We start from the raw sequence: 26,781 nt of genomic DNA, 5'->3' as shown, positions 1-26,781 counted from the left end.
TGAAGATACTGGGCATTTTGACTCAATAAAAATAACTGATGGAGAGAAGGCCACCTGTAGCAACCTGCTGGAGAGGCAGATCTTAAGCGAGAGACCTGAATCAAGGAAAATTCCTGCATAAAAATGACATAGAATCTTGGGTCCAGTGGAGGACAAAGCAACAGGATTCTAGTTAAAGATTTGTGGTGCATCACCAATTACTCCCCTTTAACCAAATCAGCTACATTAGGAAATGCCTTCGTGAAGATGTACTTTTTCTTAAGAGTCAATAATAAAAGGAAAAACTCAGAAAAGCCTTAAACTTCCATCTCTACAAGAGCCGCCCGTTTTTGCCCACTGGGCCCAGCAGCAATTAAGGGATATACTGCTAACAATGGAAGCCATAGTTTACTGCATGGCATTCACTCAATTGACCTTGTTTCTAAAAGCCATAAAGAGTTTAAAGGCAGCAAAATGCATTCTCACTTTGATCTATTTGCAAAGTGAAAGTAAATTACCTTATCTTTTGCAGTAAGCAATTTTTTACTAATATCAGATGGCTTTAAACTCGCAAATCTGGTTTCCTTCAGCTTGTTCTGTATGGCATTCTCCTTTTTAAATGCTATCTCTTGTCTAAACCTGAATCAGAGAAAGGAGAAGGGAGAACGATTTTGCAAACAATAACAAGCAAAACAACGAGGATCAACATGTCAACATGGAAAGTCGTTACTGAGATGTCCACGGGGCCACATTAATCATTTTTTTAATAGGCATAGAATACCGGTAACTTAGGTTCAGTTATACTAGCACAGTGCAAAAAGCTGCTGCTCTTAGAGGAAACAACTGTTATGTTTACACTGTAATACATCCAAATCCAGGGAACGATGGACCCACCTATTGAACCCTCTCAAAAAGGTTAAAGTCAGCCACTAAGGAGGGTGACTGGGGAGCTGGATGCAATCCCCATGCACCCCCGCTCCCCATCCCTATTAAATAGCTGACTGGTGGAATCTCAAGTTTTTTGAAAGGCTGCATGCAAATAGTCCCAGTTGCTCAACTGGAAATGGGGTGTTAGGTACGTACAGAATCCATGATGAACTTTTCAGATTACACACTTTGCTTCAGAAGACCATACCTTCCTTGTTCCATTTCATTAATGTACATTTCACCCACTGCCTTCTCATGATTAAATGCTGCTTGGCACAACTTTAAATCTAAACATATCCTGGAGAGTCTGTGAAAACAAAGGACACAATCCATACAAAATACAAATTACCTGTTGACAAGAAAAAGGCAAAAACTGTATATTCAGAGGCCGCTGCAGGCCTGGAAAACCCAGCTGTCATGTCTCCAAGACAAACAGTGGCTGCAGTGAGTGGAATTCCAAGGGGAGAAATGATGGGTGGAAGAGAAGTATTTTGCTCCATGCTGGAGTTCCCAGATCCCTTTGCTACATCAAGTGGTGAAAGTCAGTAAAGTGGGGGTGGTGGTGGAGAGTTAAGCAATACTCCCCACTTCCTCACCTATAAATAAATCCCCACAAGATCACTTTGCCTAAGAGCAAGAAGGGCTAGGATTCCTAGTCATGCTGTGAGTATTAATGAAGAGAAAATACTTGTCATTAACAGTCTCAGATATCACTTCTTCTGAAATAGCAAGTTAATTAGACAGGGGTGGAATCTACACACAAGTTCTGAAAATGTTTTTTTTTTTTAAGCATTTAAAAAAATACATTGAATACACTGAATTTTACATAAGGTTCACTATCACCATCTAGTGTCACATTGCATATTGCGCTTAAAACACACTTAAAACGTTTTATTTGCAACTGTATAGCTGAGTCCTAACAGTGCTATCAGACAAAAAACCCAAATTCAAGGAGACTTGCGTGTGCATATATATATATATACATACACACAAACCCACCCACACCCTCCTACTTTTATGTTTTTGATAGTAAAAAGCTTGGAATCTGAAACACTGAAATGTAGGCCACATAAAAATATAAATGCTAAAACTTTCATTTTCAGTCACAAACATGACAAAGCACAGCCAATGAAAGTTCAAACTGCCTAGACTTATATTTTTTTGTTTAACGTCTAAGATTTTTAATGCTCAAGCAATTACGCATACAAGCAATTTTTAGGCTTACTAGGGGTGCCATTTAGAAGGTGCAAGGGGGCACTCGCCTCTCCCTATGTTTCAGACCAGGTATGATTACCTACATCAATATGAACACACATTATCCTGGTCCAGCACACTTGTTCTGCTGATCAACCAGGCATGGGAAACTAGTGGTCATACAGAAGACAGCTCTCATCAGCCTTGACAACAGACTATATTGGCTAAGACTGATGGGAGTTGTAGTCATGACTGTGCTCTGCTAGTAATGGGTGAGATTCAACCTCCCTGAGATTCAGCTCATGCAGGGAACTTTGTGGGAATAACTTCTGGAACCATAAATCCATAATTTGTGGCACATCATAAAGTACAGAAAGGGATTAACTTACACACCACAACCAAAAACAGATTTGAATTTATGAACGGCAGGGAAGTGAAATATTTTACAGTGACTGCAGAATAATGGATACAAACCGAAGATGGTAGAGATCTGACAGACTTTTGCTTTCTACGACATCACGAGAAATGATCTCAGCCAGTTGAAGAACCGGAACAGTCAAGTGAGTACATAAAATTGCCTGTAGCTCCTTAACTAAAAGGTCTAGGTAGTATAAGGTATGTGTCTGAAAATTAAAAGAATGGATGATGGAAAAGTTGACAATACTTCTGTCTCAATTCTGCATTTTTAACTCTGAAAATAGGGCAATGAAACAATGTTCTCAAATTTTATACATCAGGGAGTTGCTACACACCAATGTATACTTCGGACACATTGTCCTACCTTTTGAACCACTAAATATGCCATCTCTGTGGCAACCTGAAAATCAGCATGAAAAGAAACTTTCAACATTCAATTAAAAATGGTTTTATCACAAAGCCAAATACATAGGACATTTATACACAGGTAAAACTCAGGATACACAGAAAATACTATCTCTTCTTTTATGGGCATGTGGAACTGAGTGATACAATTCCTGTGGAAGTGGTTTGCTCACGCAAACAACCGCTCTCTAGAATCAAGCTCAGGCAAAACTGGTTTTGCCTTCTTTGAAATAGAAGCTGGTCACATGCAGCACTGAACATTTGGCAGATGTTATGTCTCCAACAGAATCCACCGTGGTGTTCAGTTAGGTCACTCATCTCTACCCAATATATGTTGCCATAGGAAATCTGTTCCCTCCGACTCCAACAAGTCTTTCAAATTCATACAGATCTAAGAAGATAACATAGTAGCCCCTACAAACCAAAATCTGGAAATGCTACTCACGGGTGCCAAAATGGTTTCCCTGTTCATAGCACAGCCACTTGAGTCCTGTTTAAAGGCATCTCTAATTTCATCAGGACATTCATAGCTAGCCCACTCCTCCACATTTGCGGGCAAGGCTTCACTTGGCCCTTTCTTCTTTGCTTTGTCTTTGGCCGACTGTGGCTGAAAAACAAGACTCTGCATTAAGGAAGTCTATTCCCCCTCCCCCCACTGAACATTAAAATATATTAAAAGAAAATGTACCTGTTTAGCATCTTTTGAAGATTTGTCTTTTTTAGGAGGGCTTGTTGGTGAAGTCTGATTAGCAGAAGGCTTTGGAAAAAAGAGGGGGGAAAGGAAATTTTTATTACACCATAGAATAATAATATTAATACAATATTCAGTGTTTTACACAGCTTATATACATACATGCAATTCTGCATCTGAAGCTATGTCTCACCCCACTGGATTTCACAAAGATCTGGATCATGGGCTCACATGGGCACTTGTCAACCGCCATTAGTAGCATGGCATTGTCATGTCCCGCAGCACCTCCAACCACTTTTAGCTGGGTCCCCCGGGCAGTGGGAGATGTTAGATCCTCTTCAGTAGGCCAGGGGAAAAGTTGAATTGGGTTCAGATGCAGATTGGCCAATAGCAGCCAGACCAAGGGGTGGGCACTCATTAGGGGTGGGTCTGACTGAGTCCATCATAGGACTTCACTCAGGTCTACTCCCAGAATATTTAAGGAAAGCCAACCCCAAACTTGGCATTTTTGTCTTTTGGATCCCCTACCCTCCCTATAATTAAGCTGTTATCTACCCATCATGGAGCAGTGCGTATTTATGACCTGGCTATGGATTATGATTGGTCACCGTATTTGGGAGCGGGGAGGAATTTGTCCTTTAGGTCAACTGGCTGACCTGGGGGTTTCGCCTACCTCGTAGCAATTGCCACAACTATTGTGGATGTGGCGTTAAGACTTAGTCATTGGTTAGAGGGGAGGTTGTGAGCTTCTGCCTGCCCTTCTAAGGGAATGAGGTATCCCATTAAAGGGTTCCTGTAGCAGGTGCTCCTTCTAGATGCCCAGTTGGCGGCTAGGACCATAGCACTCCTCAAAGGCATTCTCAGTGGGGCAGTAGCTATTTAATGTATGTCATAGGACCCCCTCACCAACAGTTTGACTCCTGGGAAGACTCAGCCAACAGGCGGGTTGGTTGATATAGGTTATCTCTTTCATCTGAGCCGATGCCATTTACATCTGTAATCAATGAAGTCATGGCCTAATTTAAACCAAAAACGTATGTTGTCACGAGTGGTCATTTAACAGGGGGTGGGGAGGCGGGTCACAATGCCTGGGCATGCAATCTGTTTCATTCGATTGGGATGCATAGGGAGTTAAAGAAAAAGAGATTTACAGAATTCTTACTTAATAATTAATTAATTACAGAGATAACTGTTAAGAAGTAAACCATTTTCTTTGGGAGGGAAAGTATGTTTTTTATATAGAAGAGTGCCTTACTTGTTTTGCATCTTTGTTTTGTTTTGCATCTTTTTTGCCTTTCGATTTGGGACTTGTCTGCTGAGTTGGTGAAACTTTGCCCATTGTCTTTAAAAAGGTTCCTGCTGCTGCCAGTGACACCTGAGCAAAAACAATTGCATTTGTTTTTAGTCGGGGAAGGAAACCTACAAAAGGCTGAGTTATTTACAGCCAAATGCAGAAAATGAAAGAATTAAGAGAACTGGGTAGGTTTTAGAGGTTTACAAATGGTAGTGATCTCCTTTACTTTTATAAAGAGCAAACCTACACAGATGCGAGTTAATAGCCTTGATCCTAAAACTGGTTAACTTACAGAAATTCATAGAAGAGTTTCTTGTCTTACCCAACCCTCACCCTATATCTGCAGCAACCTCCTGAACCATGAGGGATGGAGAATGAGGGGAATATACTGCAGAGAGGAGAGCATGGAAAACATACAATATACTTTCATCAAAACCTATATTGTAATAATCTTACTTCTTTTTTGCAAATAAACTTTTCATCACATTCTTGAAGGAAAAATACAACATCATAGCACCATGATTTACACATACAGTGGTACCTTGGTTCTCAAACTTAATCCATTCAAGAAGTCATTTTGACTTCCGAAATGTTCGAAAACCAAGGCACAGCTTCTGATTGGTGCAGGTGCCCTGGAAACAATAGCTGGCAGCTGCATTGGACATTCCGCTTCTAAAAAGTGTTCGAAAACCGGAACACTTACTTCTGGGTTTTCGGCGTCTGAGAACAAAGGCATTTGAGTACCAAGGTGTTTGAGAACCAAGGTATCACTGTATATGGATGAACATTCTTTGAGAATTATACAGAATAAGGATAGAAAAATAAAGTCAAAAGTTGTTGCAATAATCTTACTTTTCATACAATCTATGTGATTGAGGGGAATGCCAGCCAACAGTTTATAGGAAAGCTGGCATATTGACACAGTACACCAACACACCATACTTTTTATTATTTTCTTACCTGCCAAATGCGCATCACAAAAGCATATGCCATCAAACAGTGCTGCTCGTGAAAAGGCGAACTATGTCCGGAAATGACTGCCATTACCGTGTGAGCTCTAAACAAAGCTTCTATCTGCCTTATACTTCTTAAATCCTCAATGGCAATTCGGTCATTAGAATCTGTGGTCAGAAATAACAATAAAGCAAACGTCACCATGTTCTTTCATACGACCAAAATCCACACTAGGTCAATACCTTTACCAGGCAACCAGTGTCACAAACTTGTGAACAAGCTTCAGAACTCATGATCAGGATATTAAGCCAAATGGGGGCATGGGGAAGAGCTGGCTTGGGGTGGAAGTGTTAAGTTTGTATTTAGCCACAATTTTAACATGGATTATGTTCACCTAGGTAGAGGTTTTTTACATCTAGTGACGCTAGGATGAAGAAACACATCTCATTCACCATTACTTTAAAATAAAAAATGTAGCAGTTCTCTAGATCTGTCTGCAGTAAACTACACAGGATATTCATGGTAGAGAGTTTGTATTTATCTTCATTTTAAAAGGAGAAGTCATGCAAGCTAAAACCTATAAATTTAATATAAAAAGTACTGTTCAGAAGCCTAAACTAAAATATGTCCTCAGGATCAAAGAGAAAGTTCTACAGGTTACTAAAATATCAGAATACACTGGAAAGGCAAACTCTGAAATAACTTATTATTTTAGATTTATTTAAAGACATACCTTCTTCTTCAGGGCTTTTTCGGAGAGGTTTCAGGTACAGTAATATATATACTGCCCAGTCCAGGTGTTTAATAGCTTCACTAAGAGGAAACTGATTGGAGTACAGCCATTCTGCAAATGCTATTAGATTATCAACTTTCTTTAATGAATATTCTTTTTTCTGTATAAAAACAGGGAATGCATTCTTAACCTAGTTGTTCTTGATAATGAATGAATGAATCTTTATTGCTAAAGGCTATTAAGCCATCACAATTGGTCACAATGTGAGAATACAAATAATTGATTTAAAACTGAACAATATCAGCAAAGCAAACATACAAAAATGTAAAAATCACTCTTGCCTAGGTTAAGCACTCCACATCTCACACTCCTCCTTCTGATACTTTGTCTTGGTGCCTAGCTCGCAACTTATTTGCAGCCCAGACATATTTTGCAACCTGTGCAGTAATAAATACATTATTGCCAGCCAGCAAAATAGAGATTTGCTCAAGGGGAGTTCGGTTGGAAAGAGAGCAGTTGTTCTTGAAAAATATGTTTTATTTCCTTTCAGACCAAAGGAATAAGTTTAAATATGCAACCAGGAATGCATTGATCTCAGGCAAACTAGGGAACTTGTATGTCCATAGCTGTTAGGAATCCAAACATCTCAAGTTAACCAACAGCATCATTTGCAAACATACTAGCAAAGCAATATTTTAAACATCTACTGATGACTCATCATCAGTGAAAAAAAGTGGTCAGAAAACAAATCAGAACAACAGAAATTGCATTATGAAAAGAATGCATAAGGACAACAAGAATACTACAATAAACTTTTATGCATAGTGTCTCAAGCAACACACCACAGGCATATATATATATATATATATATATATATATATATATATATATATATGAGTGCCAATAGGATTTTCTGGGCCCAAAAGATTGGGCCCATGACCTACTCACAAAAGAGGACACAGATTTGCATAAACTGGTGTTATATACAAATTTATGTCCTCTTTTGTAGTTGGAGTGGATAGCCCCAAAATAAATTGGCCACACACATAAAATGGCTGACGGAATGTGAACAGCAGAAACTTTTCCCGTAATTGTATTTCCATACTAGAAATGGCTTAATCTGTTTGATTTTTGCCTGCCATACTGCTGTTACAATCTTCACAATTTAGAAACACATACCAGTAATATTTTAAAAGTACATTTTAAAAGAAAGCAGATACAGACCTGTAAAACTTCAATTGCATTTTGGTAGCAAGACAACTGTCCCACAAGATCGGACGACACAGATGCCAGACGATGCCACATATCTGACATGTACTCTTCACTTTCATCTCTGAATTTCTGAATTTCCATTATATAGTTACGCCCAAGTCTTGACTTCACCATTACCATCTGTTTAAATATTGGGCTAGGAAAAAGAATTTGACAAAATCAATGCTCATCACTGATTTTATATAAGTTGTTTTTAAGTGATATCTTAAGGCTTTTATGATGCATTTTGGAATCAGAAGTAAACATATATGTGTGACAAGTAGTTCTGTCTCCACCAATCTACAGCAATTAATCTTAGCCCAGAGTTCAGCCTGAAAAATGCATACTGGATAAATATGTATGAGACTTAAGAGACAGTATTCTAACAAGGGAGGGATCAATCTAATGCTCAGCAGTGGAAGATTTGCACAAGGACTTCCACTCATGCAATGGGGCTTCTTTCTTCTCCTCTCCTCTCTAAACTGGCTCAGAAGGGGAGTGTTGGGGGAACCGTGAAAATGGTGCATGGGGGGTGGGGGGGTGGGGTGGGAATCGTTCTGTCCAGCAGCTGAAACGCTTCGAGCTGATGAATGTTCATTATAGCACGTTTAATTCCTCCCACGGCGTTTACTTCTTGAGACTTGATAATGAACACTTAATTCTAATCATCACCATTATTAATTAGTTTACACACTGCTTAATGTCAAAAGAGGTTTCTCAGTATACAACAGAACCCCAGTAGCTTCTTCAAATCTGAACAGTGATTTTTGCCTTCAACTGCTAGGGAAGTTCAACTCCCGCCTGTTGTCATCTTACAAACACGAGAGACAAAGCACAAAATGTGGGGCAGCTGTGCTGCCAGTGGGTGCTCAGCCAAACAGTGCAGCTTCACCTTTAAAATTTGAAAGGGAGGGGGCCCTGAGACCATCCTGTACTATGCAAATACTACCAGAGGCGATTCACTGAGTAGGGCAGAGCACAACATTAGCCTCCTGGAATGCGTGCTAATGTTGCTTGCCAGACGAAGGGCGGTGGGGTGGTTCAGTGGTTAGCAAGGTGCAACACACACCAGCAGAACCTCTGCAGAACTATTTTGGGTGTGCTTCACTTTCAACCTACTCTCCTCCCATTAAGGTTCTACCCCTCTTCCACACTTCCTCCTAGAGTTCCACACTCCCTCTCCATCTTTTGGATCAGCTCAATTTCTAGATTGTGAAACAACAGCAAGCATCAGCAACCCCCAACACATCCTAAGAACAATCCAAACAGCTTACAGTCTGTGCTTAGTTCGAGGGAGCATCTGAGTCGCTTCATCTAAGACTTTGAGGCCTGCCTCCCAGTCATGTTTATCAGCATGTACTTGGAACAGTAATATATATAAGAACGTCCTTAAGGTCAAATCCTCATCAGCACCTTTGAAACAGATTAAAAGCAATGTTTTAGAGATTGCAAAGCCAATACAGCCACCTCACAAAAACCAAGCAAACTTCATGATCAAAGGATGAGAACTTACCTGAATGCCCATCTGAGAAGCTACTGCTTTGAAAGTCTGTTGTAGGCCACTGATGCAAGTGTAACATATGCTCCATTTCCTAAATAATGAAGTAGGGGTGGGGGGAGTGTTCATGAACATCTTAATACAGTTTTCACAAACTTATTTGAAGGAAGGTCTATTTGGCTGCGCTGGCAAAACAGCTCGAATAAGGTGTGTGTTCAATGGCAGTAGATTGTGGACATGTAAGAGAGATTTGGCGGTTCGTGGGCTAAGAAGCCAAGAGAATGGGGAAGTGAAGGGCTGTTGATTAGTTAGTTATTTTAAAGACCCGACCAGCAAATTCAGGCCCTCTTGGCAAATGTCACATAACAATATGAGTGAACTAGCCCTGATTTAGTTTTAAGTCGCTCGTTCCGTTTTGAATTGTCTGAAGGCAAAACATTCCCATAAGAGGTATTAGATATAGAAGGTACTGCTATTTATTACCTGCTTATTTTTGGCTTCTGATGCTTTATTGATGCTCTTGATAATGATTTCAGTGGGCTTCTTGAGCTGCTGTCTATCTGCTGAGGAACCAATGAAGGGTAAGCAGCCATTCCAGAAGTGTCTAGCTGCTATCATAGCAAGAGCAAGATCCCCAGCTTCTCCTGCATACCTAGGAAGGTGGAAAACACAATACAGTCAGGTGGCTGCTGCAAAATGTAGTAAAAATTTGATTCAATTACAGTACAGCAAGCCCAATATCCTTTTGTAAGGATAAGATATCACATTTCCTAAAAGTATTAAGGGATTCACTCCATAACAAGAGGGGTATGTTTTCTGTAAATGAAAAAAAGTCTATGGAAAATGTGCATCTGTTCCCACTCAAAAATATATGGATAGCATATCTTTGCACATTGTAAAGAAAAAAATGGTGTAATTGTGAATGGAACTCCAAGTTATTTAACAGATTCCTGTGGTTTTGTTGAAAATAATTTCCCACTGCCACACTTTAAAAAAAATAACCACAGTTACATTTGCAATAGAGAGGATCCTCCATGATTATAATTTTTGAGGAATTATATACCATCTGGTCATCATTTCATAGCAGTTTTCCCTCAGGTTAGCACAAGGTGAAAAAATAATGCGACATATCCAGATGTTTTCCCAAATGTCAGAACTTACTAGATGACCTAAATATTGCATCCAGTTTATCATTAAATTTTAAACAGAGGTGTGTTGCTTAACAGAACCTAACAGTACTTTATAGATGTTTCTTATCACCAATTGGTATTTTGTTTTTCCAAATGCAGTCTGTTCATCAAAATGGAAATGTTGCACTGATACTTCCTTACATAAATTTTATCTGCAGATATTCAGACCATCTGTCCATAGTATTTTTAACCTCAGAGGTACAGATTAGAGCCATTTATCTATAAAGGTGATGTTATTTCCACAAATGACATTTTTTCTAATGCTCCATTAAGACTGAAATCCAAATAATGGAGCTATTTAACCCTTAACCAGTTTCAAGCTACTTTCATATCTCTCCTGAACACATTTCCCATTATGAGATGCCAATTTAAATACACCAGAGTATATAATAATTTCACAGGGTGTGGAAGTTGCAATGTGAGATGCTTTGATGCCATGCCCGGAGAGCAAACAAGTGGGAGAAGCCATGGCTGCTTTCCCTCCCCCACAAAAATGGAAAGGGCAAATATATCTATTGCCCATGCAGCAACTCGTCAAAAGAACTGAAAAAACATGTGGCACAATAATTAGTAACTTCAAGCCTCCGCTAAAATGTTTCTATAATGCGTAAGCCATACTGCTGAGAACTTTAAAAAAATGTCTGCTAGATCTCTGGGAGAATCATAGAATCATAGAGTTGGAAGAGACCACAAGGGCCGTCGAGTCCAACCCCTTGCCAAGCAGGAAACACCATCAGAGCACTCCTGACATATGGTTGTCAAGCCTCTGCTTAAAGACCTCCAAAGAAGGAGACTCCACCACACTCCTTGGCAGCAAATTCCACTGTCAAACAGCTCTTCCAGTCAGGAAGTTCTTCCTAATGTTTAGGTGGAATCTTCTTTCTTGTAGTTTGGAACCATTGCTCCGTGTCCGCTTCTCTGGAGCAGCAGAAAACAACCTTTCTCCCTCCTCTATGTGACATCCTTTTATATATTTGAACATGGCTATCATATCACCCCTTAACCTCCTCTTCTCCAGGCTAAACATGCCCAGCTCCCTTAGCCGTTCCTCATAAGGCATCGTTTCCAGGCCTTTGACCATTTTGGTTGCCCTCCTCTGGACACGTTCCAGTTTGTCAGTGTCCTTCTTGAACTGTGGTGCCCAGAACTGGACACAGTACTCCAGGTGAGGTCTGACCAGAGCAGAATACAGTGGCACTATTACTTCCCTTGATCTAGATCTAGGGAGACCTGGCCCCTTTCCAAGTCCCAGGTGATGTTGGTCAACATTCCTGTCCTTGGTTGCTTAGCAACAGTGATGCAGCATCCTTAGTGCCTCGGCATCTGCAGCCTTAGAACAGTGGCTCCATATTTCACTGTTTTACTTTTTTGAACAAATGAAAGTGAAGGGTCTTGGGGCCTTATACATGTGTATTTCCTGTCGGTCACTCTAGACCCAGTAAGCCATAGCTGGGTACCATGATGTTTGAAGAAATCAATAGCATGCTAAGATAGCTCAGTCGGCAGAGCATGAGATTCTTAATTTCAGGGTTTCGAGCCCCATGTTGGGCAAAAGATTCCTGCACTAGATAACCTTCATGGTCTCTTCCAAATCTACAATTCTATAACTCTGTGCTATAAGGAGAATATGAATGTTCTGCGTGGGTAAAAATTCTGATTTTGTCAATACTCTTCATTGCATGGGCTTTGTATATGTATAGGGTATATACATTTGTTATTTTAAAGGAAAGGAAACTTAATATGGTCCAAAACGTGCAACATACCTTGCACTTTCAACAAAGAGTTTTGATGCCGCCAAACGCATATGTTTCTTCCCAGCCAAATTTTCCATCATACTCTTCCCTTGTGTACAAGCAGCAATGCTTAGCATTCCCTGTCTCTCTGCATAATCGCTCCTGTAAAAAACAAGCCATTGCCAACTGGAGTTAACATTACCGTACAATATAGGTCAAAAACTAGGCTTTAAAACCATCTGCCAGCACAAGGATGTTCGTGTCCTTGGTGGGCAGCATCTACCTGTGGAACGCTCTGAAAATCAGATTGTCTGAACTTGATACAAGTTCACACTTCAATTGTATAAACACTAGATATTGTTCCAACACAGAAAAGCTAAACAGAAAGCTAAAATTGGAAGAAGAAAAAAACCAACAGCCACCTCATATACCACCTAAATAAATAAAAACCTGGAACTCATTCTACCTTCAGGTAGATAGCTGTGTTGGTCTGACGTAATCGAAATAAATAAAAAAAAATGTTTTTTTGTTCAGTAGCACCTTAGAGACCAACTAAGTTTGTTCTGGGTATAAGCTTTTGTGTCTGAAGATGTTTGCATGCACACGAAAGCTTATACCCAGAACAAACTTAGTGCTACTGGACAATTTATTATTATTATTATTATTATTATTATTATTATTATTATTATTCATTCTACCTTGTCTGCCTTATCTGCTTCTTTTTGTGAAAAGAGAGATAAAAGACTACAGTTGAAAAGTGATGATTGGGAGTTCGGTTCTGAGGCATGGATTAAGGTGGGTGAGAGGGGGGACGTGCCCCGGGTAGCAGGTTAGGGGGGCATTCTGTGTAGGAGAGAGAGGAGAGAGGCATGCCATGCCTGCTGCACAGTGTCAGTAACTCCTTATGTTCTGGCCAGGTTCCACTTGTTAGTTAAGTAATATCTGCATGATCCTTGTTCTGATGTTATGCCTGAATAGCTCAAGAGATTTTGATAACAAAGCTTATCCTTTCATTCACAAATTGTTCTGAAACCTGATACAAATCCAATATATTCATTTTATCCAGGATGACCAGTGATCTGGCCAATCGTATTCTGCTTGTGGCAAAATCTGAAGCATCTGAGTTCACAGGGAAATTTCCTGTCCATTTGCATAAATGTCCGTGGTCGTTTCCTTGGCAGAAACAGCACATGGCCATTCTGTGCACCATCTGCAAAAGCCCATAGTACCAGCTTGAGTGCCAGCCGATTTAGGCTCGGCAGGCTCTTTGTCCTGGTATGAATGTTTTCGTTTCCAGGATGTACTCTACAACTTGAGAGACTGGCTCTTGCTACAGCAATGGCGTTTGGAGCAAGGTTTATTTAAAGGAAATCCATTGCGAAGAGGGGGATTGCACCTTTAACATCAAAGTCTCCACACAAAATGTTATGCCTCCACACAGTTCTGAGGCCGTTTTAGCTCTTCTTCAGTATTTTTATAGTATCATTACTATATAATGTTACAATATAATGTTACATGATATTATTTCAATGTTGAAAACCACCTTGGGTACCATTTTTGAGAGAAAGAAATACCACAACAAATCTGATAAACTGAAACAGTCTAGAGGACATGCAAAAGGCATTTGGATAATATGCAGTTCAAAACAACCTATGCTGTTAAACCTGAATGAAAATGAATAGGGGTTTGGGAAGGCTTCTCATATCAAGCTGAAATGCTAAAAATCATTTACAAGAAATAATCTGGACAGCTGAGATATACAAATTATTCATGTACAAATTGCCGATATTGGAAACTGGGAGGATTCAGCATAAAAATGGGCCAAGGAGAAAGAAGCACTTCTTCTCTACCTCCTGGTTTTCTGCTTAAGACTCCATCCTCCTGTGGTTGATTCTCTCTTTTTATTTATTTATTTAAAAAAGGGTCAATGTTACATGCAACTGTATACCATGTTTAGTTTGGCCCTATTTACTTTTACCCTTATGACTATCCTGAACATAGACAGATACAACCTAGGGCAAATAGTATAATGCAATAATTATTATATCCATTAGAGGTCAGCAGAGTTCTATTGTACACATTCAGAAGGAAACTGTAAAAGCATTTTCCCAACCCCTGCTATGCCGTATTTATCTTTCAGTTCTAATATTCATAATGAACTGTATTTATCAACAGCATGAAAACTCTCGGGTTAAAGTTGGCTAAAAGACACTGATAAAAGATGGGATGCTATTTCCATTCATTAGATATGGGAATGGAATGGAAAACCCTACAGAGTATTTCACAAACTAAGGAATGCTTGAGAACAAAATATTTCATATACAGATATATAGTTCAAGAGAAAGATGCAGATAAAATAAATTCATCCACAAAACCACTATTCAACAGTCAATACTGCAGAGACTGAAGAGCAAGAGAATGACCACCGAAGGGCCCATACAGATGTAACGGGAAATATCTTAACAGAGGTAATGGGACGCAGGATTGCATGGCCTCTTCCCCAGAGTAATTTCAATCATCCCACCACAAACAATGTGGTTAAATATAACAAGCATCTTATACCAACTTCAAAGCCTAGTTAAGAGAACTTGGAACCTTGTAGCTTTAACTAACAGTTAATGGTGTCAAAATATTACTTAACTGAAACAAAGATGGAATGGGGAAATTCCTCTTGGAAGGGTCTGTGCTGTTCCAAATATTTTCACTGCTGTTAAGAGATCAGCTCTGTTACATCTGCACCAGGTTCTGCACCAGTGAAAACCCTGCACAATGGGGCTTAGGATTGGGAGAACCCCCAGAACAGGGCATAGGGGGAGAGATGGGGAGATCACTCTGCCTGGTAAGCTAATAAACATGCACAGGTGGAAAAATTGTAACAATACAATGTTGAATTCCACCCCATGTTTAAGTATAATTAATGGGGTGGTATTCAATTAAGTTTTACTCAGAATGGATCCACTGAAATTAATGAACATGATGAAATTAGGTCCATTAATTTTAACAGGTCTACTCTGGATAAAACTTAGCTGAATACCACCCAATGTTTCTTAGAAGTTGAGATTTGTAAGTCATGCATCTACTTACATTGCCTTTTTCTTTGCATCCGTGTTGTATGCTGCTTTATCATCTAATTCCAAAGCCTTCTGAGAGCAAGTCATAACCATTTCATGATCATGGATGGTATGTGCAAAATGTGCAAGTCTGGTCATTGTCTGAAGTTCCACGAGTGAGTCTGACCAACTGCACTCCAATGCCATTTTCACCAACTGCAAATGATAGTCAGATAATATTTTCCTGTGTCCACAATGCTAACATCTAATATTTTCAGTCTAAGATATTTCACAGAACGAGATGTTGCATGATGTTGTACAGAATGGTCTGAGAGCACCTGATGTTGCAGTGCTGCGCAAGTATGGATTTATTTGGAAACAGAGATGGCAAACTACTGAGAGTGCCATGTAGAAGTGGGATATAATACATGAGCAAATAAAATTAAGGAAAACTCTTTGAAGAATTCAAAGAAACCTATCTCCTCTGCATTGGAATTGAAATCCTAAAGGCAACCATGTTCTCAGTGCCTGTTTTTTTAGCGCACAAAGCCTTCATAGTGTTTCTCAAGAGGATCAGAATGTAGATAGAATCATACACTTTAGATCACTTGGGCAGAAGAAAGAGAATAATTGAATCTCCTCTTAACACTAGCAAAGGGGTAGCAGCCCTGGCCAGAGCTAGTCCAGGACATTTATAGGTTGAGTTGGCTTGCATGTAAGCCGAAAGGTGACTTGGCAGGAACACACATACCGTCAAAAGAACAATTACGTGAGTTCCCAGAGAAGAAATGGCGTTTGCAGCTGTGCTCATGTGAGTGAGCTAAACCATGGTTTGGCTCGGCTTGCCATCGTTTGCCTCACTTAAAGCAAGCTTCTAGCTGTAATTGCACACATACAGTCAAAAGAACAACATACGTACATGAGAGAGGTTTGGAAGCGAAAACTCCATGAGACCCAAACCATTGCATGAGTACATTTCCAAACCAATAAAAACTTTTGCCATGGGATTGAACCCCTCTTCATTACCCTGAATAGAAAGAGACATCAATATTCAGGGTGTTTGCAGAAAACAAGGCATATTATTGAATAGTTAAGGACCGATATTTTACGCTACTTACTAATCCATATGGATAACTCTATAATGACTTTGGGTTGTATCTAATGGTGGTTTTTCTTTAATGTAAAGAATGGCTGCTTGGGCGAGTGAGGGCACCTGATTTGTTCCCTCAATCTACTTAAGTTGCCTGCCCCTCCTGACAAGCTGGTGCTGAAAGTCGAAGATTTGCTGGGACAGAATGGGATGCAGTTTAGAGGATTGCAGCAGAAGGGGGCAGACCTGCAAAAACAGGGTGCCCTGACTTCCATGAGCAGAAGTGTTTCCGGTTAACTGCCTGCTTTCCTGTATGAGAATGGGAAAAGAGGAAATGAGCTCTCTTTGCAGTAATGACTCTACAGTGGTACCTCGGGTTAAGAACTTAATTCGTTCTCCAGGTCCGTTCTTAACCTGAAACTGTTCTTAACCTGAAGCACCACTTTAGCTAATGGGGCCATCTAGTGTGACACTGTATATTGCGCTTAAAACACATTTAAAACGTTTTACGTAATCCGTCTCTGAAACAAAGTATTTATAAAGAAGTGCCCAACAGTGGCCTTTATTTTTTCAAACAATTAGGCTTGCTACCTCATCATCGACTCCAAGCCACTTCCCAATCTGATGCTGAACTAGCTGTTTGGCTTTCACCCAAGTAGCAATGACCTGCTGACGCATAGCAGCTGGCACCGGCTCATCAGGTACACTCCCATTTGGCAAATGCATAGCAAATTCACAAACCTAAAGAAGAATATTTTGCAAATGTGAAAGAAGAAAAAGTTAATGCACGCACACAATTAACAAATATTCTGTTTTATCCAGTTGTTGAACTGAGATTACTATAATTGGTATATTTTCGCCCAAAAAATCAATGGTGAGATTCATAATCTTGGCTTGCTTGCTTGCTTGCTTGCTTGCTTGCTTGCTTGCTTGCTTATTTATTTATTTATTTATTTATTTATTTATTTATTTATTATATTTCTATTCCTTCTTTTATAAGTTGTCAAGGCAGCATACATAAAACACACACAATAGAACCGCATAAACAAAAAGAGCATAATATTGTTCCTTGATCTTTGAGACAAGGCACATAAAAAATCAAAGTCAATGCATAATTATGAACTGAACACACCACTGTTGAGTTAAATATGCCTGCTGTTAATGCTAAAATAATATTTTCTTATTAGAGATGGCAGAGCTTTCAAGGGACACCTTGGAATGACTTGGGGGTTTTCTTGGGGGAGGGAAGTGGGAAGGATAATAATAGTAATAATAATAATAATTTATTATTTGTACCCCGCCCATCTGGCTGGGTTTCCCCAGCCACTCTGGGCAGCTTCTATAGAAACCAAAAAACACTAAAATATCACACATTAAAAACTTCCCTGAACAGGGCTGCCTTAAGATGTCTTCTGAATGTCAGGTAGTTGTTTATCGCTTTGACATCTGGTGAGAGGGCGTTCCACAGGGCGGGTGCCACTACCGAGAAGGCTCTCTGCCTGGTTCCCTGCAGCTTTGCTTCTCGCAATGAGGGAACCACCAGAAGGCCCTTGGCGCTGGACCTCAGCGTCTGGGCAGAACGATGGGGGTGGAGACGCTCCTTTAGATAAATAAGGAAACCTCCCCAAAATTCCCAGACCAATCTCAGGTGTTCCCACCACAAATCTCCAACACTTTACTCATTCTCCAAATCTACCAACCCCCAGAACACATCCTCCATTTCCCTCCCCTCCCCTTGGTGGTGGAATGGTAGCAGCAGTAGCAGCAAGCAAGACAGCTGAAAATTGTGCCTCTTACCCTCTCCTCCTTCCCCTCTGCCTTGTTGCTATGAAGGGACAGAGTAGACAGTAGTAGCTGTACTTGTTTCAAGGGCTCCTGACATTGTCTAGCTCACCATTATTCTTTAAACCCTAGTGTGAGCACCTTGAATTGTACCCAGAAACAAACTGGCAGCCAACAAAAAGCTGTTGTAGAATAAGCATTCATGTGAGTTCTAGAGGCAACGCCAGCAAGCAATCTTGGACAAGCTGAAATTTCCAAGTCATCTTCAAGAGCAGCCCACATAGAGCACATTGCAGTATTCTAATCTGGAAGTTACCAGAGTACAGAGCTATGGCCCAAAGGGACAAACCATTTGGAGCTGGAAATACAGTGGAACCTTGGTTGTCAAATGTAATCCATTCTGGAAGACCGTTCGACTTCCAAAATGTTTGACAACCGAGGCACAATGGGCAGTCGGCCATTTCAATGGAGAAAAGGGAGAAACGCACCTCGGAAGCCGTTCAACTTCCGAGGCGCGTTTGAAAACGGAAGCATTCACTTCTGGGTTTTTGGTGTTTGGGTTCCGAGATGCTCAAAAAACGAGGTTCCACTGTAATAAATAAATAAATAAATAAATAAATAAATAAATAAATAAATGCTTGGGGTTACCCACCCATGGTTTAGGTCATACTCAACTAGATGGACTAATGATCTAACTTTCTCATGCAGCTTTCCATGCTCCAAATATGAAGAAATATTCTCTAACAGTATTTTACACCCAAGGCCCTGGACATCTGAGAGCAAAACAAACAGCACCTTCTCGACCAGGCTTAACAAGCTGGCCAGCCCAGTTCTACACAGCCTGTCCTCCATACAGAAGACAAATGGGATGAAAAAAAGTGCACCTCTATGGCTGCTTTAATATCATGGACCCCAGCTGAATCCACAGATAACACTGGCGCGGAAGATAACGTTGGTACTTTTGGAGCAGTCTTTCTACGTTTGGTGGGCCCTTCTTCCGGAACTTTCTTTTCATCGGGTTTGGAAATAGGCTTTGGGATCCAAGGAAGAATTAGCCCCCGAGCCAGAGCATTACATAATGTCACCAAAATAGTAGTATTCCTGAACAAGAAACAAAACGAAGGACGGAAAACCATCCACAAAGATATTGTTACAAACAGAATATGGAAGCACTTTTCGCCACCTACGTAAATAAATAAAAATACACGCGAAGATTAAAATGAATATGCTCTATATAACATACCTGAAATTTATGGTAAGAATATACAAATATGCTAACATTTAAGTAAGAAATATAAGCTCAGTGACCAAAATGGGGAAAAATTCTCATACATCCCAATCTTCTTGGGATCAGAATTAAAACTCACAAGTCCTCCATTCAACTTCTTGCCATGTCTGAGTGATAACAGAGTGTTTGTAACAATCTCCTTTTAGCTAGTTGTTGTATGACTGAGGACCTCTCTCATCCAGTCTCCTTTCCAAATAATGCTGGAAAAATGTAGGATTATGTACAGTATGATAATAGCACTGACACTATATTCCTGTCCTGACATAATAAAAGGGGAATAGACTGTTTCCCTCTACATATTGTGGGTGAAATATGTGCAAGTCCTGGAATGTAGGACTGCACTGCCTCCTAAGAAATACCTTTTTTTGTATTGTCAGCAGCTCCATGTGAGGGAGAGTGTACCACTTTCACAACTCAGCAGGGACCATGTGGAAGTGTCACTTGTAAGAATCATTGCCTCTACATGGGGTCTATATCTATGGCTGCCACAAGCTGTAAGATGACAGTGGCCTGGAAAATGGATTTCGCAAACCGTGGTGGCTGCCAGGGTAGAACGCCTAGAGCATACATTCAACACCTTTGCGTGATCCCTGCTGGCAGAACTGCATAGCCCCCTCTTGACTAACATGTAGTAGGGATGCCAATAGTCTGAACTGGTTACAAAACATCATCCAGTTTTTTTCAACAGGAAAAAAATGAAATACAATTATAAACCAGTAAATTGTTCATAATAGCTTACATACTAGTTATATTTGTAATTCAGCTGGCCTGCAAGCCATGTCACATAGCCTGTCTTCATTAAAAAAAAACAACAACAAAAACTTTTAAAAACTCAAACCAGGTTGCTTTTAATTGTTAACTATTTACAATAAACCCTATGCATTAAATCTGAATGCACCTAAAAGAATCTGTCTAAATGCCAAGCTATTCAGAATTAAGGAAATGATCCATGCACACATTTTCCTTTTGACTATGCACAGCACAGTTTCATTGCTATTGGCCACTCTGCTGTCACTTATAAAAACTGTGTTTAGTCACTATTTCAGATGGATGAGATTTGGATAGATAAAGCATATAAAGTATGAAAATCAGCTGAAACATGCTACTAATTACCACAATAAAATCCTTCCAAACCAATGTATTTTAGTGATGCTGAGGCACAGCATGGTAAAAATAAAAGTTATGGCGTTAGTAAAATAATTCTGCATAAAACATCCCATGAAACTTTTAGAACTTACCCAAAATGTCCAATATTCCTAACTGCACTGAAAAGAGTATGCAGGGATTCCACAAGTTCTCTTTGTCTTTTTGCAGCAATAAGGTGTTTATTGTGATTTAAGACATACACTACAGTGTTATGTACAATCCACGCTTCATTTAACTCTTCTCCAATTTTGGCAGCCCGTAGAAAGTTTTCCATAGCATACTGAGACAAGCGGTCAATCCAGGAGCTATGAAATTAAGAGTAAGCAAGGATTTTTATATTGCTCCCCCTGCTCAGAATAAAACAGCAAAATGCATACACTAAGGAGTACCAGCCCTCAAGTCTCTCAAACACTATTATTTCCAAATGCTACCATTAAAATATCTATAGTTCAATCCTCAGACTTTCTTTTTGCTTTTCTGTTTTACTAAGACCAAAGTAACCCAGGGTCATGAATACACTCATGCCTCTTAAATGTACATATGCATATATACATGCACAATCGCCAACACAACCTTCATATAGAAATACAAAGAGTATTCTGACTTCCCAAGGATTGAAAAGGCAGAGTTGTGGAAACTTATGGTTTTTCCAGATCCTGATCTCCATATTGCCAGCTGCTGCCTTAACTTTCTAAAAGTCCACTCCATCCACACAACCCACAACTGAAGTTATCTTCTGCCCCACATGAGAAAGGTTTTCTCTAATGAGCAAAGAGTAGTCTTGGTGGATTTTCAATAGGAAACAAGATTGGGGCAAGGATGCGATTATCAAAGCCCAGTCCCATTGGCCTTTTACAAAAATGGGAAGAGATGAGAACTTGATCAAACCACATTCCCCCATCCTAAACGTTACATATTCTAGGAAAGTCTGGTCTAAACTGGCCCAAGTTTAATGTGCAGTAAAATAGATATTTGACCATAGTCCCTTTGCATTTGTTTCTACCAACCATTCTGACCAGGAGGAGTTGTGCATTTGGTCTGAAAATTTTGGAGCCCCAAGCTTAATGAAGTATCAGCTTTTACAGTTTGATAGTACAACCGTGAGGCAGCAAGGTATGTATGCTGGCAGGAGAAATAAAACGACGGAACAACCATCGTCAAAGGGAATGCAGATGAAAATAATTAAGGATGAATAATTTCCCACTAGATACTTCTTTGGTGCAATGCTTTCTTAAACCGCGTACAGATTTCTAATTATTTTAATGTGGGCCTGCTGCTTTTCAGCTGCAGGATTCTCTCTAACTTATCTACAGTGACAGGGTCCCTCCAGGACATGAAAGATCAGTGAACCACTCTGCCTTGCTTTTCTGGAAAGCTGAAATATGCAGCCATGTAGCTTCAAGCAGCATTTCCAGTAGCAGCAGTTCATATTGTCATGCCCCATGCATCATATGTCATGCTTATTTAACAAATTTATGTCTTCTTGCTTCCAAGTTGGACTGAAGCCTTTGCCTCTTTTTTTAATTAAACATGAGAGATCCGTTTCAAGGGTCTCTGTTTCAAATATTTATTTGGCACTGCATATAAAACCAGCTGACCCTGATCGCCTAATATTTTTTAATCCCAGACAGTTGTGGTGTCCATTTATTCATATACCCTAGTAGTTAGTAGTTAGCTCTGTGCGGAGGGGGACTCTGGGGCTGGGCATGCAATATGCATTTTTGTACACATTACTTGGCTGGACAAATCCATCGCAAAAATTGGAGAAGTGCAAGTTTCCAAGTATGGCTATGTTTCATAGAATCATAGAATTGTAGAGTTGGAAGGGACCAGGAGGGTCATCAAGTCCAAAGCCCTGCAATGCAGAGTTATTTTGCCCAACATGGGACTCAAACCCACAACCCTGGGATTAATAGATGTACTTATTAATATAATTGTGATAAATCTACTGGAGAGTCAACTTTTACTGGACAGATTTGGGTGTCAACAATAAGCTAAGAGATGTGCTACCCTCAAAGTATATTCTTGCCAATATTAATTACTGTGAAAAATGCAGGTGTGGAAAAATGACTACACAGACATGTCATTAGAGGCCAATATCCAAATTTTGCATTTCAGAGTTTAGACAACCACACAAAAAAGATGAGCACTTAAGATTCACTTAAAGATCACATTCACAATTCAAAAATTAGTATACATATGTAACTGCTCTAAGGGTTAATTGCAGTGAGAGCATGAGAAAAGCAGGTTCTTCAGAGCAAACCACCTGTATGTCTTCCATTCTGATTCATGCCCAGTTTGTGCTTTGTGCATAGCATGTCCTGCAGAGTGCAAACTCGTATCTACAGGGACAACGGCAGGATCATTCAGCTGGACACCTTCTGTTCTTAATAACTGAATAGTAGCCTAAAAGAGGAGGCACAAGAGGAAAAACAGAAAACAAGGCATCAAAATTATACATCTTCTAAAACGTAAGTGGGGACACGGGTGGCGCTGTGGGTTAAACCACAGAGCCTAGGACTTGCCGATCAGAAGGTTGGCGGCTCGAATCCCCACGATGGGGTGAGCTCCCATCGCTCGGTCCCTGCTCCTGCCAATCTAGCAGTTCGAAAGCACGTCAAAGTGCAAGTAGATAAATAGGTACCGCTCTGGCAGGGAGGTAAACGGCGTTTCCGTGCGCTGCTCTGGTTCGCCAGAAGTGGCTTAGTCATGCTGGCCACATGACCCGGAAGCTGTATGCCGGCTCCCTCAGCCAGTAAAGCGAGATGAGCACTACAACCCCAGAGTCGGTCACGACTGGATCTAATGGTCAGGGGTACCTTTACCTAAAACATAAGTAGCTGTGGCTTGGAGGGCAAAGGTGTCTGGTCCATCTAGCTCAGTATTGTCTTCACTGACCAGCAGAAGCTCTCCAGGGAGGGAGTGCCAGCTTGGCCCTGTGACCATGGGTGCTCAGGGCTGTGGGTGCCATGCAGTGTGCATGGCCCTGGCACCGAAATATGTGGGTGCCAGGCCCCTTCATGGGGAATTTTGTGGGTGCTCGGGCACCCAGGGAGTTGCCACCTATGCTCCACATTTTCAGGGGATTGAACCTGGGCAAAGTAGATGCTTTACCCCTGAGTTACAGCTGTTCTCCTTACAGGAGAGGGAAGAAAGGGAGCATGCCAGCCGAACACTAATATGCAGGTTTCTCTACATGTTTTGTCAGCTCAAGCAATCCGTCTTTCAATAATCCATCACACTGGGGAAAAAGGCAAAGCTTATCTGAGGAAGAGAGCCGGGAGAAATTGTACTGCTGTGTCATGCAGGAGGGAAAAACTGAGGGGAGCGCGCCTGCCTCCCACAATTCTTCGCCCCTGCCTGCGATCATGTGATGAGAATAAACCCACACCATTGGCCCGGCATCCCACAAGGTAAATTAGCAAACTCTGAAGAACAATATTTAGTAGTTGTAGCATCCTTTTAACCCTGTACTTTCAGAGAAATTCCATCCTCTGGATCTTTTAGTGTGGTAGCACCCACACTTTGGAAACCCTCGCCGATTAACATCATGCAGGTGCCTTCCTTGTATTTTTTAAGGTGTCTGCTAAAAGCATTTTTGTGTTGGCAAGCCTATCCAGACATGTAGACTGTTGACATAAGTTTTAATCTAGTTTTTACCTTTTCATTAATTTAATTATTTTAAAATGTTTTAAATAGCTGCTTTTAACAGTGTGGTATGCGTTGTTGTTTTTTTACTGATAATTGTTTTGTGCTATTCTTTTTGTAAACCACTTTGATGTTTTATTACAATTAAGTGGAATATAAATCTTTTGAAACAAATGAAACAGAAGATATAAATAAAGGCATTTCTTTTTCACGGTCAAATCAATGATAATACTATTGGTACTGCTTACATAAAGTTGAAAAAGAATCTTTCAATATACCAATACTCATCAGAAGACTAGTGGAGGAGCCAATATTCCCACTAAAAATTATTAATATCGCTGAGCCTGCATTAAGCATACCAACATACATATTCTGACATTCCATATTTCCAGAGAAGGCGGGAGTAATGATGAGAAGAAACCCTGTGACAATTTAAGTGCAAGAAACCCAATTAAATAGTGTGTGGATTTCAGAGCGCTACTCATATAAGAGATAAACAGCATAAGCACTTGCATTAGACAACATTTTTATGGCCCTTTCTCTCGTAAATAAGCAGCCATCAGTAGCTAGCTTGCATAAGTGGATATCACTGCCTTATTAGCATTGCATATATGAAACCAAGGGCAGAAAGAGAGACATAATTATTTTGATCGCTGTACAATTTACTAACCTCTGCATTAATGAATCTTACTTCTGCTAAAGTTCTTAATAAATCTCTTTCTAAAGAGAAGCATTTGGTGGGTGAAGGTAATTCTCTTTGCACACTTGCTTCCTGTTCCTCATCTGCCATAACAATACTTGCTTTTTTCTTGAATACTAAGAAAAAGAAATAATGTGCATTATTTTAACAACTTTTGTATGCAGGCATGTGTTTACGTAAACTTTTAAAATGATAAGACCCTCCTTTCCAGTTTTAAATTTGTTTCCCCCCCATTAACCATGCAATCTAAATTTCCTTTGAGTTCTTGGTTGTTAGAAATACCATGCAGACATACACTATCCTTACATTACATTCTGTAGCTGTTGGGGTACAATTTAAGTACAGATACAGATTACAATATGATTGCTATGACCTGAAATGACAAATTCTGGTATCTGGGAGGGAGAGCCAAGGAACATTTGGTAGATCTAGGGCTGACCCTGTGGGTTTCAGCAGGCCCACAGATAGAATCTAGCACAAAATCTATTCACCACTAGAGTAATGTTATCCATATCTAAATTCCTGTAGCTGATGCCACTAACACACACATCCCAATTCCAGGGGCTGATCTGGCCCTCAACCCGCCCGCCCCCGGACACCCAAGACCCCACTAATGTTGACAGCATCAGCAAAATAAATTACTAAATTAAAAATGACACAGCTCTGGGGTCGAAGAAGCCCAGTGCCCTGATTGGGTTGCAAATTTCCCCCTCCCTCCTCATCAATAATTTGATGAGCAGAGAGAAGGTGATAGCCCCCTTTCCAGGTTATCTGCATTTGGACCTTGAGCCAAAAAAAAGGTGAGCCATTCTGCTCATTCTGGCTCACTGTTACATCAAATGTAGGTGCTGATTTGCCCAAATTCCCCTCTAAGTTGCTTTGAGGACTTGAACAGGTCAGAAACAGGTCTCTGCTTAAAAAAGAAAGAAAACACATTTGCATTTTCTTGATGCCACCTGATAAAATATTATGCATAATACACTGACTTACACTTTTTGCGTTTTGACACCTTCGCTTGATTGTCATCATACAAGAGGCAGAATCTACACGCAGCCCGACACACATCCCACACACATTGTTTCCGTGCTGTTTTTGCAATTTCTGACCAAAGTCTGATTCTGCACCAATTAAAACAGAGATCAGCAAACCTTTTCAGGAGGTTTTCAGGATTCCACTGTCCCTCAGACCTTGTGGGGGGCCGGACTATATTTTTTTGGGGGGAAATGAATGAATTCCTATGCCCCACAACAAACCCAGAGATGCATTTTAAATAAAAGCACACATTCTACTCATGTAAGAACACCAGGCAGGCCCCACAAATAACCCAGAGATGCATTTTAAATAAAAGGATGCATTCTACTCATATAAAAACACACTGATTCCCGGACCATCCGCAGGCCGGATTGAGAAGGCGATTGGGCCAGATCCGGCCCCCAGGCCTTAGTTTGCCTACCCATGAATTAAAAGATCCAAATAAATTTTCAACAACAAAAGCCCTAGGAAAAAAGACTGCACAGACATACTCATTTATAGGATGCGGAAACTTAGTCCTAAAAAAGATGAAGAGTGTTCCCCTAGCCACAATAACATTTGAACACAATCCATCCCAAACTAAGCAATACTGTTTTCAAGGGGAGAATTAAGCATTAGAATGATCAAATCAGGATAGTCTGTCCTTATTAGAATGCAGGAGTTCTGGTAGTCAGATACAGACAGCATTTCCTGATTTGATTGTTGACTGGTGGCTGTAGAAAGCAGGGACACAGTCCCCAATTCAAAGACTTTACGATAAAAAAAATCAAACAAAAAGG

General features: G+C 40.3%; 1 protein-coding gene across 4 annotated transcripts in view; it reads right to left on the bottom strand.

Annotated features, from left to right (window-relative positions):
* The window catches only part of CFAP46 (cilia and flagella associated protein 46), a 78,884-nt gene that overhangs the window by 28,634 nt on the left and 23,469 nt on the right, over positions 1 to 26,781 (bottom strand). For all 4 annotated transcript variants that reach the window (XM_053388804.1, XM_053388803.1, XM_053388801.1 and 1 more), the window contains exons 16-36: positions 25,961 to 26,088; positions 24,941 to 25,086; positions 22,889 to 23,028; positions 20,715 to 20,927; positions 19,073 to 19,289; positions 16,998 to 17,147; positions 16,236 to 16,343; positions 15,351 to 15,532; positions 12,297 to 12,428; positions 9,827 to 9,995; positions 9,359 to 9,437; positions 9,120 to 9,258; positions 7,819 to 8,002; positions 6,595 to 6,754; positions 5,868 to 6,028; positions 4,869 to 4,988; positions 3,611 to 3,679; positions 3,368 to 3,529; positions 2,575 to 2,723; positions 1,115 to 1,213; positions 498 to 618 (exon numbers count right to left, since the gene is read on the bottom strand). In XM_053388804.1, coding sequence (XP_053244779.1) covers positions 498 to 618; positions 1,115 to 1,213; positions 2,575 to 2,723; positions 3,368 to 3,529; positions 3,611 to 3,679; positions 4,869 to 4,988; positions 5,868 to 6,028; positions 6,595 to 6,754; positions 7,819 to 8,002; positions 9,120 to 9,258; positions 9,359 to 9,437; positions 9,827 to 9,995; positions 12,297 to 12,428; positions 15,351 to 15,532; positions 16,236 to 16,343; positions 16,998 to 17,147; positions 19,073 to 19,289; positions 20,715 to 20,927; positions 22,889 to 23,028; positions 24,941 to 25,086; positions 25,961 to 26,088 — 3,028 coding nt within the window. The remainder of the gene's footprint in view (positions 1 to 497; positions 619 to 1,114; positions 1,214 to 2,574; positions 2,724 to 3,367; positions 3,530 to 3,610; positions 3,680 to 4,868; positions 4,989 to 5,867; positions 6,029 to 6,594; positions 6,755 to 7,818; positions 8,003 to 9,119; positions 9,259 to 9,358; positions 9,438 to 9,826; positions 9,996 to 12,296; positions 12,429 to 15,350; positions 15,533 to 16,235; positions 16,344 to 16,997; positions 17,148 to 19,072; positions 19,290 to 20,714; positions 20,928 to 22,888; positions 23,029 to 24,940; positions 25,087 to 25,960; positions 26,089 to 26,781) is intronic.

Source organism: Podarcis raffonei, chromosome 5, assembly GCF_027172205.1.
Source record: "Podarcis raffonei isolate rPodRaf1 chromosome 5, rPodRaf1.pri, whole genome shotgun sequence".
NCBI classification, from domain to species: domain Eukaryota; kingdom Metazoa; phylum Chordata; class Lepidosauria; order Squamata; family Lacertidae; genus Podarcis; species Podarcis raffonei.
The sequence above is the reverse complement of the archived record's forward strand: the minus strand, read 5'-3'. Positions and strand labels throughout refer to the sequence as shown.